The sequence below is a fragment of the Heliangelus exortis genome, chromosome 3, assembly GCF_036169615.1.
Source record: "Heliangelus exortis chromosome 3, bHelExo1.hap1, whole genome shotgun sequence".
Lineage (NCBI taxonomy): Eukaryota > Metazoa > Chordata > Aves > Apodiformes > Trochilidae > Heliangelus > Heliangelus exortis.
Window position 1 is genome coordinate 46,229,713 of NC_092424.1, and position 18,681 is coordinate 46,248,393.

General features: G+C 35.5%; 1 protein-coding gene and 1 long non-coding RNA gene across 17 annotated transcripts in view; one reads left to right on the forward strand and one right to left on the reverse strand.

Annotated features, from left to right (window-relative positions):
* Positions 1 to 5,960: 5,960 nt before the first annotated feature.
* Positions 5,961 to 18,681, reverse strand: part of QKI (QKI, KH domain containing RNA binding) — a 141,170-nt gene continuing 128,449 nt past the window's right edge. For 2 of the 16 annotated variants that reach the window (XM_071740457.1, XM_071740451.1), the window contains 3 exons: positions 16,411 to 16,683; positions 13,814 to 13,888; positions 5,961 to 9,154 (listed from right to left, as the gene is read on the reverse strand). In XM_071740457.1, coding sequence (XP_071596558.1) covers positions 9,138 to 9,154; positions 13,814 to 13,888; positions 16,411 to 16,683 — 365 coding nt within the window. In that variant the 3' untranslated portion in view covers positions 5,961 to 9,137. Of the gene's footprint in view, positions 9,155 to 9,706; positions 14,657 to 15,093; positions 15,100 to 16,410; positions 16,708 to 18,681 lie in introns of those variants that run through there. The other 14 variants (XM_071740454.1, XM_071740449.1, XM_071740455.1 and 11 more) reach the window with 9 other exon arrangements.
* On the forward strand, positions 9,020 to 13,428 carry LOC139794624 (uncharacterized). The gene is made up of 2 exons (XR_011725206.1): positions 9,020 to 9,161; positions 13,241 to 13,428. It is a non-coding gene; the product is annotated as an uncharacterized lncRNA (long non-coding RNA).

Consider the following 18,681-nt stretch of genomic DNA (forward strand, 5'->3'; position numbering starts at 1 on the left):
CACTCTGCAATACTGGATCCTCTCTTATGACAACTCCAGAGATTTACCAGAGTATACATGTGAAGGTCTCCAGATTGTACCCATCTTAAAAATAAGACGTGGCTTTTGCCATGGCAATTAACATGCAGTAGCATCTCTGAATGGGTAACCAGTGTTTAAACTTTAGGAGGTTAGCAGGTAGGCTAGCAAATAAACTATGATCCCAGCATCACAGTTTTACTGTGCATTACAGCTGAGGCCAAGACCTTAAAATCTGCCTTTCAAAAAGGCTGTGCTTTTCCAAAAGGCACATATAGGAAATACTTGTAGCATCTCATTTTTCACTACCTCTGAACCATACAAGGTACATGCGTAGTTCCATTAAAACTACCTTGCCTATTGTTATAAATTATCAAACACAATATGGAAATAACAGTTGGAAATGTATACACAACTAACACATAAATATTACACTATTGTTATGTTGTACATTTTTAGTGTACACAATACAGTGAGTATCCAAACTAGCGATCCCAGTATCATTATTTTATACTAACAGGTTTCCCATACTCTAGCTCAATTAAAAAAAAAATTTAAATAGCCCTTTAAAACAGGGCTATTTAAAACAGTTCTACAAGGTAGAGACTGATCCTTTTCATCTCTCATGATACAAAAAGATCGGGATGCAAAACAAAACAAACTAAAAAAACTGAAGAAAAACAACCAGAGACAACTGCTTGCTGAATGACTTAACATGCAATAGGATCTGGGCTCTTCCTAGCTTCAGCAGTGGAACTACCACCTGTTTCAAAAAGGCCACCCTCAGTGGACTGGGAATCAACAGAATTCATTCCAGAAAGGTCCCAGTAAAAACAGTCATTTAGCTGCTTAGTCTCTTGACTGCATGAAGGCTTCACAAATACACAAAATTTAGAGAAAGCACCTTCATTTTCTGTGGAGCTGCTGAAATCGACACATCGAGAGCAGTGCCATTATTTGGTTTGTCCTTGAACCTCACCTCTGAGTTTATCCAGTTGAAAGTAAGTCAACCCTGTCTGTTGCTGAAGATAAAAACACTTAGAAATGCAGTGACAGAAATTTTAAAAAGGCAGAGGCTACGCTATATTCAAGCAAAGACTTTAAAATGTATTGCTGAGGGACTTACTGGTTATTTGTGGTAGATAATTTTTAGATGAGTCCATCTCAACAGGAACTGGCTGTCAGTTGTCTATTTTTAACAGTTTGAGAAACTGATACGGATACCAAGAGAACAATTGAGTAATAACTCTCCCTACTTTTACTGGTAGACCTGAATGTCAAAGTGAAAGACATTTATTTCAGACACTGCATTTTCCACTCTTTGGGATGAATGCCTCTCATTATTTTGACATAGATAATGGCTAACTTTGCATTTCCTCATGGGAACTACAGTAACTCTAGTAAAAACATTCATGAGACAACTAGTAACATTAGGCCATCCTCCATAAACATACCAAAACACTTACGTGGAAAGCATTGCTAGAACAGTAGTAAAGTCTGTTGATAGAAATTTTCCAGTCATTAAATTCCACATCTAACTTTAACTTGTAGACCAATAAATGAAATTCCTGGCACGAGTGTGGTCATAAATAGATCCTACTGAGTCGGTGCAAGAGATAATGGAAGATCACCACAATTCTGGTTTCTAAGGGTCTGGATGGATGAAGGAGGGGGCTGGCACAACGACAGAACAGAAAGTGAGGCTGTGCCCACACTTCAGGCCAGGAGTGTGCTGCACAGGCATGTTTGGGTTTGCACCCAGAGTAACAGCCAAGATGTTGCAAGCTGCTTTACCTCTTCAAGTGGCACATGCCCAACAGCAATCTCTACAGCCTACGAACTACCAAGATCAAAGCTATCTCAGCCATGACTACATGCCAACACTTTGCTGAGACTCACCAGGAAAGGTATCTTGGAATGGTAACTGTCAAACTTCCTGTCTGGAAGAGTGCAAGCGAGGAAGCATACTTAAATGTTGATATTTAGCCAAATCTCCCCTAGTCTACCAGACTCCTACAGACACCACATTTAACCTTACCTATTGTATACTTACTTCTGAAGCAAGCCATTTTTTATCTAAGTGGGAGGACTTTTCAGCAAAGAATACCTTGGTAAAGAAATTGTCTTAAACTATAACCAGGTATAACAAATATTAACAAAAGTAAAACGATCATAATATATTTCTTTTAAAAGTGTGTTTCTCACTAGATTAATACTAGGAAGGGTGGCTCACTTATTATCTTAATTTTCTGTAGTAACCCAAACCTCCCCCCAAACCAGTATGTTAGGCTTTATTACAAAGTAGTACTTCTCGTCTCACTTGCTCTGAACAATCGTAACAGAGATGCTTACAGAATAACATCGAAATCTTTGGTCATCTTGAAGAAATTTATGGAATCAGTGCATCCACAAATCTATATCCAAAAGGTGTACTGCATGTTTATGGTATGCAATGCATACTTGCTTCCCTTACAGTTACAGACAAGAACAATATATGCAGTAAGATACTGTAAAGCAAAAAATACCCAGATAAACAGATGACACGAAATTTTAAGCCTCGTCAACTATTAACATCTTCCATAACATTAATGAAAATTGAGGTGTGAAAAATGTACATTCTTTATTCTGCTGTTTAGGTACAGAATAAAATTTAACTTTTCAGAAAACAGAACTATAGCTACAGCTTTCAGAGCCGTCGGTTTGTTTTTGAGGATAAAGTACATGCACTTTTTCCAGTTACTTTATTGCACATAATGTACAGTCATAAATGGTGTTTTATTTACACGTGTTTTGGCAATGTCCATGTTTGTTTTCCCCCTCAGAATACATTATTTTGCACAAACAAAATCTTAAAATGTTTCACACAAACTGCCATAATACAAGTCAAAGCATAGATGTATAAATGTTTTGTTACTGCTATTTTTGTCAATTAATCCTTCCAAGAGTTTCAGATCTCTTTGCCTTGGGAGGGAGGCTCCTCCCCGACAGTCTGGGGTCAGAGACGGACGTGAGAACTGCCGGCACCAAAGAATCAGCCCAGCAACCTGCCGGGCCCAACACCCGATTCCTCTGCAGAACCACACCACCTGCAATTAGTGCACAGGCACACGGAGGGAAGAACACTGTACTTTTGTCAACCAGTTTGATTCCACAGTGATTACCATACGTTCACGTTACGGATCAGGCGCTATTTGGATTGCGGTCCGCTGAGAGCGCTTCAGAAAATTGCATCGAATACACTGAAAACAAAATAGGAATTCTAGTAACAATTCTGTACTTTCAAGCCCAGGGATGTGCTTCTCAGATTCCATCCTGTACAATATGCTATTTTAAATGACTGCTATTTTTATCCAGACACAAATAATTAGGTGTTGTACACTCATAAGTATGTTTTCCCCAAGCTAAAGTAGTTTCATAATGGATGGCAACTCACTTCAATGTTTTCCTGCATTTTCGAGACAGAAAACTTTTTAGTGGTCCCCCTCAAAGAGTGCAATCTGGCAATAAACCACTTGTCACATGCAGATTTTTTACATACTTTAAAAACGTATATTCAAATAGAATATCAGTATTTTCACTGTACACTGAACATATGTTCATTAAAAACATTTCAAAGATGTCCCCGATGACTCTTTATGAAATATGTTGTGGATTGATAGCACATATCCAAAAAAAAATACTCTTGAAGAAACTAAATTCATTGCACCTTGGTACAACAGTTCACTTTTAAGAAGTGAATAGCATTGTTTAGTTTTACTTTGAAAGGCTCCATGATGGATATTTATATTTTAACTTCTTAAAACCAGATTTACTTGAAGATAAACTTCACTTTATTGGAACAACAACTCCAAAATTGACTTGAATGTATGGTCTTTCAAATGTTAGGACAGTTTAACACCACAATAATATTAACGAACAACCTAGCTTCAGTGATGGAGCAGTAATGAAGCCATTCTCAAGTTCAGTTCCAAAAACAGCTTAATTCTTTCCCAGAAGCAGGCAAAGTATAAAATAAGAATTTTTTCAGACAGGCAGTTAGGTAAACCAAGAAATGCACTCGGTGGACAACAACTACTAGGATAAAATTTTGCTTTTAGAGTTTTCCTTTTTTTGCTGGTTTTCAGCTTTAACGTACTTCAAAAATGACAGCAACTTTCACTACCACACATAATGAAGAATGAGATGAAAATGTCCTGTGGATAAAGTATGACAGTTGCTCATATCTAAGAAAAATATAAAATAATAAAAATATTACAGGAAAAAAACCTCAGCAGTTCTGGGAATAGCAGTATTCTTCCATAAAAAATACTACTCTTTTGTCCCATCTGAATAGTTTCACCTATATTGCAGAGAATAGTTGAAGTCTAAATGCGTGCCTGTGATAAAATTCTTTAAGAATATAAATCGCTGGTTCTGAAATGACACTTGTGCCACAATCAAAAGATCCTGATGCGATCTGCTGTAAATGTCTAATTTTTTTATCATCTGCCTGTGGCTGACTTTTAGGATAATAAAACATTTGTGATCTGTTAAATTAAAAAAATGCTGTACAAGTGAGACTATTCTACATACATTGATATTTTAACTGTACCTATACATTTTTGTAAAACAAAGAGCTACAAACCATTAAAAAACTAACAAACATCTTCATCAGAGATAACTATTTTTCCTCCATAAAATAAAGGTTACTATGAATACTGTGAGAACTTTTTAAAATAAAGTTTTATATTGCATGGATTTTGAGATATGTAGTTTGAAACATTATAAATTAAAGAAGGCATTTGAACAGATGCAAAGATTCCTCGTCTGAATTTTTACTATCTACAGGAAAAAAAAAAGGGCTTCCATAAAACTTGTTGTTATCTGGAGTGATCTGCATTGAGGATCTCCCTCCCCATGAGCTGTAATTACTGTCCACTTCAGAATACAAATCTAGGAAGGCAACCCGAGATATGTAACAGACCCTCAGACAGCAAAAACTTTAAGAAAGATCCATGTTTCTGTCAAAATAGTTGCATAGATGCACATTCAAAACAGCATTTTCACCACTTCAGTTCCCTGCATTCATGTTGCTGGTCATCCACAGGGATAACGCTCACAAAAAGGTAGCCCTGGAATTTGAAATGGCTGTTGCTTGGCAATTTAGCAGAAGGTGTATTTTTGTACTTTCTGCAGTCATTAGGAAAAGATCGTTTGACCTTTGGCTTACAGAAATTGTACTCCCCTGAGCTAGGCAATACTGACAGTCTACAGCAGAAGTACAAACAACAACAACAACAAACCCCCCAAAAACCAAAAAAGGGGCTTCTAAATAGCATCATACAAAGAAAATAAGGCACTTTTTGCAGGGACACTCCCACCACCCCCTCCCAGTTTTGTATTTCGATGTATGGTTATTCTATCTAGAAACATTTTGTGCTTGGAAACGTCACATTATGCAACAGTGAATCAGGTGCCAAAACCAACAATTCCAAATTCCTGTGAGATTAACTGCAACCTCTGAAATGGTTCAACAGAGAATCAAACTGGTTTCTGTACACTGTCACTATTTACCAATACACTGGCATCTTTGCTCTTTTGCTGTGAGCCGACAGTAATTATTTTAGAGAAAGAAAAAGAAAGTGTGGAATTAGTAACGCAGATGCTGAAAGGCAAGTGGCAAGACTCTACAAGAAGAATGCTTCAAAAAAAAATGCTAATTTGTTCCCATTTCTACTGGCACCTATTCCCCAAGGTAAAAGGCCAGAATGACCAAAGCCAACTTAATAGTAGTGTGCAGAATGTCAGCCGACAAACAACATAAAAACAAGTCACGTTGTGTTATCTGTGGTCACGTTCTTCAGGGTTAGTCCAGTAACTCAAGACTTTACATTCTTCCGTCTTTATTTGTTTATTTTAATTAAACATGTAATGGTTAATAAACAGACATAGTCCAGAGTTAGTAGGTTGGTATTATAACATTTATTAAAATAATGCTATGGGTTAATAGAAACAGCAAAGAACCAAAGAATTAAAATGCAAGCTATGTAAAAACCCAACTAAAACCCAAGTATGTCTAATGTATTCATCCAGTAGCTAACTAAAAGCCCAAGAAAGACAACACTCCCAATATAATAAAGTACTGCAAAACAATTGGCAATTTTTCAGTTATCAAAATTGTGGGTTTTGCATTTTTGTATCCTTTTTTCTCAATCAGGAAAAAAATTCTTTTGAATGTTATATAACATACATATAAAACAAGATAGAAAAATACATTATAAACTTGTAACAATGGCTGTAAATACATTATCTTACATGTTTCTCATAGGCAATAGGTTGGTTATGGTACATACATAGCATGAAACTACTAAGATAATAAAGAATAGACAAATACATGTCATCTGTACGGTTACATACAAGCGACACTCCCATCTACCCACTCTAAAAAAATTACATAATACTGTCTGAAAGAAGTCTTAAAACTACTTATTTTAATAAAGAAAAAGTCATTAAAGAATGATAATACTGAGAACCAAGGCATTCAGAGATTTCAAAAGTCATGCTTTTTTTTTTTTTTTTAAGTTGATCCAAAATTTTGTCAACTAAGTTTTCAGAAATTTGTTCAGAGCAAACATTACTTTCACATGTCACACATCTATGTCATACACTTCCCCTCCCCCCTAAGTAAAAGACCTTTGATAAACATCTAAAATGTCCAGGTTTTATCATAGTTGAGATGAAACTGGATCAAATACTGGTATTGTTTTAGCAAATCTCTTTTCAAATGTTCGAGTGTCGCAAGTTTATTCAACCAACCAACCAAAATAAAATCAAAATGGCACAGCATATACTGTAAGTAAAATTAACACAACTGTATGTGTAACAGGAAGACAAAGCTGGTGGCACAATAAACAAAAAGCTAGCTGAATACGAAAGGATGAATGTATATTGCATAGTAAATAAACTGATAATTATTTCCAGGTGAGACAAGATGAGGTCACCATGCAGGTGCTTAAAAAATGTAAGCCCTCTTATCTTACTATTGACCTTTCTTTTGGAAGCTGTGAAGATTTGCAGGAGGAGAATAAGTTGACATGTGGGGAATAAGTTTATCACCTGATATTTGCCAAGTTTCATACTGCGCCCCATGTGAAGTAATACTTAAATGTTTTCGGATTTAAATGCTGTGCGTTCCACAGTTTCAGCTCTTTCAACTGCCCAGCTCTATGAATCTCTTGTGGAAATAAAGGTTAAAAATAAAGTAGAGCTGGACTTCAGTCAATCAGCTCATGTCCCTCTCCTGCTTATCTTATGCAGAAAAGCCAGTGGGCACATCTAACACTCGACAACCAAGAGCTGAAAAGTAACTTGCATATTGTCTGCCACTGCAGGATCTGCTCGTAAAAGCTGGGGACAAGCTCAGGCTGTAACTCAACACTAGGCTTAGCACTTTCGATTTCATTATCCAAAAAACATCAGCTTTCTGGGAGATGCTGAAGCCTGGTATATTTGATGTATTTTTATTCCAACCAATCTCAAGAAAACTCCTCCCCATCCCTGAAAAAAAATGACACACTTCCAGCCTACAAACATTTGTCAGCTAATAGCCTCATTTAGCCTGAGACAGTCTGCCTCACAGAACCCTTTGGTTTACATTGCACAAGTACAGCATTTGCTACGCTTTAAAAAGCAGAGTGGCTGAAATAATGATGGGCTGGTTTGACAAAAACTTAGCAAATATTTCACAGAACGAGATTTTGGCAAAGTCACATCACACTAGTATGGCAAAAATCAGGTAATTAATATGGTCAACTCATCATTTGTCTTTCCTCACAGCTTCTTTCACATACTGGGCGACTGAGTGGCATGCGGTAACTTGTCTGAGGGAGAAGCTGATTATACAAGACATTTGACTAAATGACCATGAAGAAAATAAGGCACTTCCTTTTCTTTAGACTTATTCCAATACTTAAAAAATAAAAAAGAAAGACTAAAAGGCTCTTTTGGTCTTTTGTTTCTTGACAACCACCAGAAAAAATCATTTAATGAAATAAAGGGTTTCTTTGTTCTTTTTTTCTTTTTTTATAACACTTGAAAGTATAAAATGCTACATTTCCAAAAATATATTTTTTTTCTGCACCAGCACCCTTGTATAGTAAAAGTATCTACTTTTTTGTTCATTTTGTTTCAATGCACTACACTTTATCTACAATTTCATTACATGTATACAGCAAATAGGCAAGCATGGCTTTTACATCCTTAATGAAATTTTTTCTATACAGGGAGGTTTAAAAAAAATACTTGAACAGTTTGCCCAGTAATGTGACACATAATGCATGTACCTTGTTCTCATGTAATCTTCTGAGGAGATTAAAATATGGTTAAAATAATTTAAACTCAGATTTTGCTTTAATAGTGTTGCTGTTTTGTTCTCTGCATTCGTGTAGTTCTGAAAAGTCATTGTAATCTGCATTTCATGGCACACTTTCCTTTAAAACGTCCAATTTGGCAGGCAATAGAAAAAAGGTTGCAACATCTGCCCTTTGAGGGCACTGGTAGTGACTAAACAGCGTATCAAATTTTGAATACTTTTTGGAATCCCTTCCCCAATGACATCCCTGACCAAAGGTTCATGCATGATGCATCATCACACAGTACATTCAGAGAGAGCTTTGACTTCTTTTTTCTTTTTAAAATTTTTTTTTCTTTTTTTTTCTTTTTTTTTTTTTTTGTTTTTTGAGAAGAAAAATATTCCTAGAAGTCTCTCACAGTAACTGCCTCTGTCATCGGGTAGTTAAGGGACATCTGTCTCCATCTGGTGCGAGGCCTCCTTACCGTTCGCTTGGGGCGGGACACTAGAGGATGATCAGTGCTGAGGGATGAGTTGGACCTTATTGCTTTACTACTATTCAGTGCAGGTTCTAGAACCACTTTCACCCAAACAGGAGAACAACAAAAAGCGGAGTTGGAGGGCAACAATTTCTTTGTCTGTTTTGTTAGATGGTAAGACGAACGGACAAGTGCCCCAGCTCGCTGCACTGAAGACAGGCAAGCAAAGGCGTTTACCAGTTAACTGATCAGCAGGCAGGCATGGTCAGGTCATCATTGGGTGAAGAGTTCAGAGGTCAGAAGGTCATAGGTTAGTTGCCGGTGGCGGCTGGGTGGTTAGAAACAAAAAAAAAACAAAACAAAAAAAAGAAAGAAAAGATAGAGAAGAGATTAGTTCCAGCTAGTGACGGCTTAATGACAACATGAAAACTAATCACAACTAATAAAAAAAACAAGCATGTTTAATTCTGACATACTGATCGACACCATCTACAGAATGCAATAAAATCATGACAGCCCTCCATCATGATTTGGACACGTGAAGGAGAAGCCCACTCCCACAAAACTGGTTAACAGGAGAAATAGAGATAAAATACGACTAACGACTAATGGTTAGTAGCAGTCGATGAAGGAAATTGGAAAACAAAAAACGATGAACAGTTTTGGAACTGAGTAGAAGATTTCTGAAACAACAGTCAGTGCACAGCATCAGTATCTGACTGCTATTAAGCATTAGTACCTCCCCAGGTGCAAGCATTAAAGCAACTATTAATGATGGATGTGATTATTAATAACTGGTTGTTAAAAGAATGGAGTCATCTAAGGAATTCTGGACTTAGCGAAACAATTTGGTTCAACAAACTATGGGCCAAACAAAGGGTTTTTGTTCAATAAATTTTTTATTGCCTTTCATTTATTCTATTTACAAACAACATGGAATTTCTTGGCCTCATGATACAAAGCAATACTAAACTGTAGTCTAGCAAACGTAGGCATCATCGTGGGAACCAGGAAAACGCTCAGCCTGTTACTTCAGCCAGCATTTTCCCGTTCAAAATACTATTTTACACAGATAGGACACTTATAAAATGCACTTGCATGTAAACACTGTAAAAGTCCTGCCATTTTAAAGTCTATACTTAAAAAGCTCTAAGTACATCAAAAAATAGAGAAAATATCTAATTGATACTAATAAGGCATTTTAAAACTACAAACAGCTCTCTTTATTCATTTTCAAAGCTAATACTCTGCAAATACAATAAAATCTGACATTTCATATACATTCCTGCTTTATATTTTTATATTTTAAAAGAAGCCACCTGTAAATACTATTTTCTTTTGCAAAAAAAAAAAAAAAAAAAAAAAAGAGAAAAACAAACAAACCAAAAAACCAAAACAAAAAAGAAAACCCAAAAACACAAACAAATTACAGTAAAACATAAAAAAGTTCTCAAGTGGAAAGTTATCATTCCCAATGTTCTTGAGCTGTTCCTTCTTTATAATCATTCTCTCACATTCTCCTTCACCAAACTTGGTCCACTTAACAGTAGTATGATTTTTTTTTTTAAGACTTATTCAACAGCTTAATTATAGCTAATAAATTCTGAGGTTGATAAAGTTTTTGTACTGTTGCCATTTCGACTAAGGCAGAGGAGATGAAAGTGAGAAAGGTATTCAGTGCAAAGTCAGATTTGTGCCATTACATAAAATGAAGTCCAGTAGGTGTAATATTCACAGATAGCATTGATTTAGCAATCTTTCTTGTAGGCTGGTTTACTTTCACATAATAAAAATGGCCTATCATTTAGGATACAGTTCATAACACTACAAAAAATTACTACTGTAACGTAAATGAGACCATATGCTCCCTGATTTTTTTCAAAATCACTCTAAGTGGGATTTGTTAAAATTAAAATGGCTGTTTCAAAAATAAGCAAAAATAAAAATAAAAATAAATATTTTATGTGGCACAATCTCACCACTTTACAGGTAATACTAGAAACAGACTCTTAAAGCATTTTGATACTGATTACGATTTTGATTAAATGGTATTAAAATTTATATATAAATTACGTGACGGTTTGGATAAAACATTCAAGAAAATTCTCAGCGTTAACATTTCTTGTGGAGTTTAAAATCAAAGCAAACTACCTTTTAAAAATACCAGTACACCTGTGATACATCCTCTGCCAAGTCTCTGGCCTTCTACAGTACACACAGGTTTTTCAACTGTGCAACACCATTTACAGTTTATTACAATTAAATCAGTCAGTCTCTCTGTTATATGCATCAAATTCAAATTTGTATTATTTATAAACTGGGGTTTTATTCTGAGTTAAACTGAGCTATATTTTTCAACCCTTCACCAATTCTAACGCTTAGTTGTAAGAGTAAAACATTTACACATTTGGGGATTCTTGCTTTAAATGCAGTGCTTATCTCTAACAAAAAAACCCAAAAAACCTACGCTAAGAATAAAAACCTACTTAAAAACTGAATGCAGTAGTACTACAAAGTCATCTAGAAGTCAATTCAGATTTAAAACCCCCCAAACTTTAGACCCAATGAATACTAATATAGATTTAGTGACATTTAACCATTAAAAAAAAAAAAAGTTCCCGCATTGAAAAAAAAAATATTTCGGTTTGCTGACATTGTTTTTTTATATCTGTAGCTATAGAAGTGTATTGGTGACAGAACAACCAATTAGGTGACTATGGTAAATACTGAGAGTACTTGAATTCTACAGCATAATTTAGCACATTAAAAGGAACTGTTTTATTGCTGAACAGTGCTCCCTAAACCTTGTGAAACTTAAATCTGTGCAGTGATAATCTAGGATTTCAAATTCTAAGTACAGTGAAGTACAGTTTTAAAATTCACTTTGACTAAGTAGAAACTTACACTTATTATACACTGGGATTAAAATTACATTCCAGTGTAATATCAGCACGGTTTTCATGCTAAAAGAGATAGGAATGCATGGTTTATTCCACAGGAGATCAGCCACATGTATTTATCTACTTGAGACCATGGGCTTTCAATGCTGCTGGAGATGAACACTGTATTATTAGGAAATTGATGTATTTTAAAAGAAGGTGAAATTATTCCAGTAACTAATTTTGATTATTTATAAGAGATCCAGATGAAACATCTAGGCCCTTTCAAAAAATATTTAAAGCACTACTCTGATGAATTTAAACTACAAATTGGTAGCCCGCCTCCCTACCATGCTGTAACAGAATGTTTACTAGTTGGCTCAGGCAAGTATCTAACTAAACCCATCACCTGAAACTAACCACTGCAGATCATGAAAGACCATTAGCAAAAACTAATTTTTGCAACCTCAGCTCAAACTTTCAAAGATAACCAAATCCTTCCCACTCATTACTCTTGACAGAGATAGGTTTTAATCTTTTTTCTGTTTCCTTTTTTTTTAATTTTTTTTTTTTTTTTTTTTTTTTCGGTAAACATGGGCTACGACCTTTTTCTGGTCATACCCTGTTGCCCATTGAAGAGTTGTCATGAAATGAGAACAAGGCAATGGGCTGTAAATAGTGTGCAATGACAAAAAAGAAGAAAAAAATTTTGTATAAAACTTTAGTGTCTCTGTTATTGGCTTTACAATTTCTGTAAAGCATTAAGATTGCTGAAAGATAAAACAATTACACAAACATAGTGAATATCAGAGGCCCCTTTTTACTGTGTTTACTGAAATGTCTACTGTTTCATGTAGTTAATTTATGGAAGGTTGTGAGAAGTGGAGTGCAGTCAATGTTAGATATGTCAGATCTGTCACCTGACTTTGGCTTTTGAGTATTACAATATCATGGAAGCCTGCACAACACTGATTTTGATGAGAGCAGAATAATAATACTTGGCACATAACGCTTTGCATCCTCAAAGCCCTGTACAAAACAAGAACCCCCACAACACCCCTGTGAGGTAGGGAAGTATTATTATCCTTATTTTACAGATGGGAAAACATACACAGAGAGATTAGATGACTTGCTGAAACCCACAGTGAGTCAGCAGCAGGGATGGGATAAGAATTCAGCCCACACACTGCTCCCTAGTCAATGTCAATAAACCGAAAATATCACTTTTCTCAATAAGCTTAAATACTTCATCCAGGGGTCCAAAGGCATTACACTTGAGGAACAGGAGAAAAATGAAGATTTACTTCCCATTCAAGGGTTAAAGAGAGATGCCCAAAATATTGGATGTCATCTCACCAACAGGACTTCAAAAGTTGCTTTTCCTTCAGGTTACACATTTTAGCAGCAAAAGGCAAATACCAAGAAATAGATTTTGGCAAAAAACCAAAACAGTCTCCCTTCCCCCACCCCTAGTAATGCAAATTCAAACAACTTTTGAAGTATTATCTTCACAGCCCTTACCTTTCTGAATTCAGTCAGGTATCTGAGAACATGCATCCTCCTCATAATATACAGTACAGTGGCTCAAAAGTTTATTGGAAAAAAAGGAATCTAAATCTTCAGATTTCTCCAGACACAGACAGGAGGCATTTATTCCTTTACTTCTTTCTCATTAAGCAACCATCCATTCACCTGATTTTGCAACACCAATCTGATACTTCCACACCAATGAAAAGAATTAATTGGGGGGAAAAGGAGGGGACACAACCAAATTAGTTATTGCAGCACTGAATTCATAGTGTTTTCTGATACAGATGGATCTTTAAATAGTTTTTAAAAGGGAATCATTATAGCATTTATATTAAATATATCACAACGTTTACATATTTAACTGAGCTGGGAAAGCCAAGTTTACAAAATGTTTTCTTAAACCGCAAGCGTTCCCAAAGCATTAAAATATTAACTCTTCAGATTTTTGAAAAAAAAAGAAAAAAACCAAAAAACTGAATGGGTCAAAATAGGGTATTTGGTTAACCAGCTGTGGTGTTGCAAATCTCATGTACACTCAAAGCACTTCTTACAAACAAGAACTGCAGAACTAAACTAACCTCGGTCTGCGGTCACAATCCTTTGGTAAGGATGGACACGCATATCGTGCCTTCGAACTTTAGTAGCCACCGCACCTAGTTAAATTGCAATTACCAAGACAAAGTTAGAAAACATTCAAAGAAAACATTAACAGCAGGTTTATCAAAATGGATTTAAATGATCATTAACTACAAAAGTTCATTTTAAGAAAAGCAACAAGTTAAGGCACAGTAGTTTCAAATCTTTATCTTAAAAAGAAGTTTATCTGTGCAGATTAATATTGCATCTATTTTAAACATCCTGGCCTTAACCTGTTTAATCCATTCATTTACAATCCCAAAATTACAGTATTTCATGAAATCTATTAGACCCAAGCACATTTAAGCTTTACTAGTCACATATTCACTGAAGTGCCTTTCTTGCAGCAGGACTATTTTAAATAATGCCATCTTTTAATACTGACAATTATTTGCTAATCTTAAGATCACTTCCAGTTCTACCACAAAAAAGTTTTAAAGCAATTCTTCAAGCCTACAGATTGTGATTTTAAACTTTAAGTCAATAAGTATGAACTGCAATGAATTAGGTGATTAGTAAAGCAAACACTATATAGAACACTTAGCAGTCAGTATACTACTATACACTCATAAATTACAGCTACTCTGTAATAATAAGAGCTAATCCAAATTAATAGCACTATTTTATTTAAAATCTATGTGCAAAAAAGTGCAAGTAAGTCACTGACTGCTAGGCCAAGCTTTTTTCAAGGCTGCTGAAACTAAGCATTTGTTAAAATTCAGATCTGATGAAGGATCAGTTAAGACCGTTCTTGAATTCTTAGCCTTTCGTTGGGAAAGCCATACCTGAAGATAAAAGGAAGGGAATTAAAAGTTAGTCACCAACTAAAATTTGATTCCAACACCAACATCCCCACACATACTAATAGGGATGCATTTGTCTGCTACTTTAAACTGATTTATATTAAGATATCTTAAGGGTCCACTACAGAAATGGACAAAATATAGCCTAATACTAATGAAAGTGAGTGTACTATGAAATAAAACTCAATTTGAACCTAGTTGAGTTCAACTAACTCTGTACAACTGCTCAGATAATAGAGCAGATGTATTAGGAGTTATTGATTCTTTGCTACCTAAGTGGGAGAGAGGTCTTTTTTGAGGAGTAATTTTCCCCTCCTCTCTCATTACGTAAATTCTGCTCGAAATCAAAGTTCCGGCACTGTAATTAATTATTATCCTAGAATTACACATCTGTTTTAGGAGAGAGGTTTGCCACTAACCAACAACTGATAACTATTGTGACCATGTCTGCAACAGTGACGTTATTCCAGGACCTATTACAAGAGGATTTGCAGACTGGGGGTGGAAGAGCTGGGGATAACATTTACATGTTTGTGGGAAATTAGTAGATGATTATGATAAATCATATGTGCAGTGAATTTTGGCTATGGGGTAGTGAACGACCACCATAAGCTGCTCAGAAACAGATCTACTGCATACTTTTGTCCTACTGAAGTTTTTAATATGGATTCACTAATCCTGAAAGGCAGAAGTCTGAAAAAAATTTTTTTACAGTTCGACGTGGGAATATGCACACGCAGATAACTATTTGTCACATAAATGAAACGCTGATTTTCTGCAATACTTTCAACAAAATATTGACTTTGAACCTTATTGTCCAGTGTTCATTAGAGATGTTTAGAATTTGTGTAAATCAATAACTGCCACTGAACAAACTAAGATCAAAGTCCTATAAAATCAACATTATGTAGCAGCATATGCAATTCAGAACAAACCGAAGAGAAAAGATTATTCAGTTTTTGTAGAGGGTAGGGAAGGAAGGAGCTATTGGAACTGCAAGATTCATATTGACCAGTTAACTGCATTGTCATGGCTGCTTTATGATTCTTGCCTGCACACAGCAAGACAACAGTCTGTAATATTGGGAATGATGAACATTTCAATCCAACATATATAAATGAAGCCATCAGTAAAGTCGCTAACTGTATCATCCTTTGGTCAGAACTTACTTTGTTTTATATTCATTTCCTGAAATTATTTTCTGCTTACAAAAAGATTTACAGCTTTCAGAGAATGGGAGAGATTTATCAGTTGTGTACTAAATAAAGAAGCAGAAACTCCAAGAAACTGTAAAAAGACCTTTCCATTCTCTCCGGTTTTGCTACCAATAATGGATAGCAAAATAAAAGTTCTGTCTTCCAAAGATTACTGGAAATAATTTATGTCAGAGAGAGCACAATCAAATCTGGTACTTATGGGAGTCCAAATGACATATAGTAGGCATCAATTTCTATTTAGGCTTTTTTTCCTTGCCTATGTATCCACCACCTAGTGTGATACAAACATTAAGATTTTATTTTCAGTAATCTTTTTAATATGCAGAATACACACATTTATTGCTGCAAAACATGTTTAAAATCTTAAGGGTTACAGGAATTGCGGAGCTTTCCTGGCAGTTTTGATACATCTGAGATGAGACTCTTGCTTCACTCTGAGCCCCACGACCTCTACACTTCACAAGTATCAGAAAAGCATCAGCAAGATATTCTCCGGTCATCCGCGTGTAAAGCTCTTACCTAATACACCACTAGGTTCAATAGGATACTCAAGGATTGATGTAGCTGGTGCCAGCGTGTAAGGGTACTCATATGGTGTGTAAATTAAACCAGCTTCGGGTCCAGGTGGAACTATTGCAGCGGTGGGATGAGGAGTTCCGTTTGGCATGACCGCGGTTTGTATTTGTCTGATCAAAGGCATTATGGTAGGGCCAGCTGGCGTAGGAGTACGCAGGGCAGCTGGTGGGAGAACAGGCGCAGGCCCAGTAATAATCCTTGGAGCCTGGGCTGTTGCTGCAAGAGAAAAGGCAAGGGCTGCTACAGTAAGCAAAGAAATTCAGAGGAAAGTATGGAGATAGCAGTACAAAACGTGGAAAGAATGGGAAAAAGGGGAAAAGTAGGAAAGAAGAAAAATAAAAGGAAATCATTAGTACATGCGCTGATCACACAGTGCCAAAGCACACCATTCAAATGCAAACAGCTTTCCATTTTCCAGTGTGATTAAGTATGAACATGCAAAATAAAAAAGTCATTGTAAAACAGTGAGGTAGATTTCTCAAACAGGTTACACAGCACAAAAAGCTCCATTTAGACCACGTTTCTTCATTTATGCTATCAAGACTGCATGAGACTGAGATGCATGCAGAAGATACAAGGAAAATACTGTCATAATCAAATACAGAGTACAACATTTAGTGCAACTACAGAGTCCACAGATACTCAGTTATGCAGAGCTGCCATCTAAGTCTACATTTTTATAGGTCTTAAACTGTGTTTATACATATACACAGTTCCAATTGTATATATAATTCGATAATTGATGAAGTTAAACTAATTAATGAAGTTAAACGTGACCTAGAAATAGTATGCACCTCCTCTCCTACACTAGCATAAATTAAATTAAAAGGTGATTTCTGTATCAAATTGCCAAAAATCAAGTACTTTCTTTGTATTAGAAGTTCACTAGGGCCTTGCTTAGGTTAAAGAAAGGAAGTGGATTTGTTTTGTTTTGTTTAGCAGGTGCTAGCACATTTCATTGAATGTTATTTGAAGCCTGTTGGCATACAGGATGAACAACTAACACATCAGCTGGTAACAGTAAATCTTAAAGGGTTAAAGATTATGGATTTCTATGCACTACTGTTGATCTACATTGATTTAATTTACCTACAGGTGGTCTGAAAAGAGAAATGAGGCAGAAGCTTTTCAGGTTTAAGACTATTCTGTTTTTAAAATAATTTTTTAAACAAAAGTGCCTGAACTGAATGTATAATTTAAAAAACCTCTCAGACATTTCCTTTCTTAAATGGAAATAAAACAATCTGGTTTTTACATCCTCAGGTTTTCAGTAAAATCAAACACAAATAATGAAACTATTACCAAATGGTATTACTGTGGAAAACTAGTAAAAAAATGAAGAATAAAAAAATCCATCGTCTCTCTTAAACTGATACAGTATAGAGCAGACAAAGAAATTGCTCAAATTAATATAAAGGTTTCTATGCAACACTTTGCATCAATTTAAGTTAATCTGAAAGCTATTTTACTCATAAATTTGCAATAATTTAGAGACTAGAGTATATTTAAAACTGATCTAGTTTTAAATATTAGTGCTCATTAGGGCTGAAAGACTTACCACTACCATTGTAGTGGAAAAAGCCCTTGCTTGCGTGTCTTTTCAAATCAGAATAATTGCACTGGTGTAAGCATTCTCAAATTGACCTAACTGCATTCCAACCTTTAAACATATTCAACACTGAAATGGTGACCGTGTGGAGAAACAAATTTGCAAATATCAGTAGGCCCTTAGTGAAAAGAATGATTTAACTGTGCTTACATTTGACATCTGTATCACAGCTACAGCAGAATTTTACTTTGGTATACAGTATCAGCAACTACATTTTCACAGGAGGAGAAATTCGATTCTCAACTTGAGAAAATAATTTGTACCACACATAATAGGTATATGGTCTCATTAGTAGGTGTACATAATTAATTTTCAAGTGTAAACCTGTGCATACATGCATTTGCAAAAGCATTCTCACACAAATGTAACGGAAGAAACCATAAAAATGGCTCATTACATCACTGATCCCTGTGAACTCATCTGTGAAATCAGTTGATGAATTGTTGGAGAAACATAACACTGGGGGGACACATGCAAGCAAGATGAAAGGAAAGAATACAATACAGAAAAATGTGTTCACAGTATCCTGAACATCTGTAACATACTCAAATTAGCTCTGAAAATAAAATTGAAAAGGAGTCTACTGTCCTTTCTATGTAGGCAGG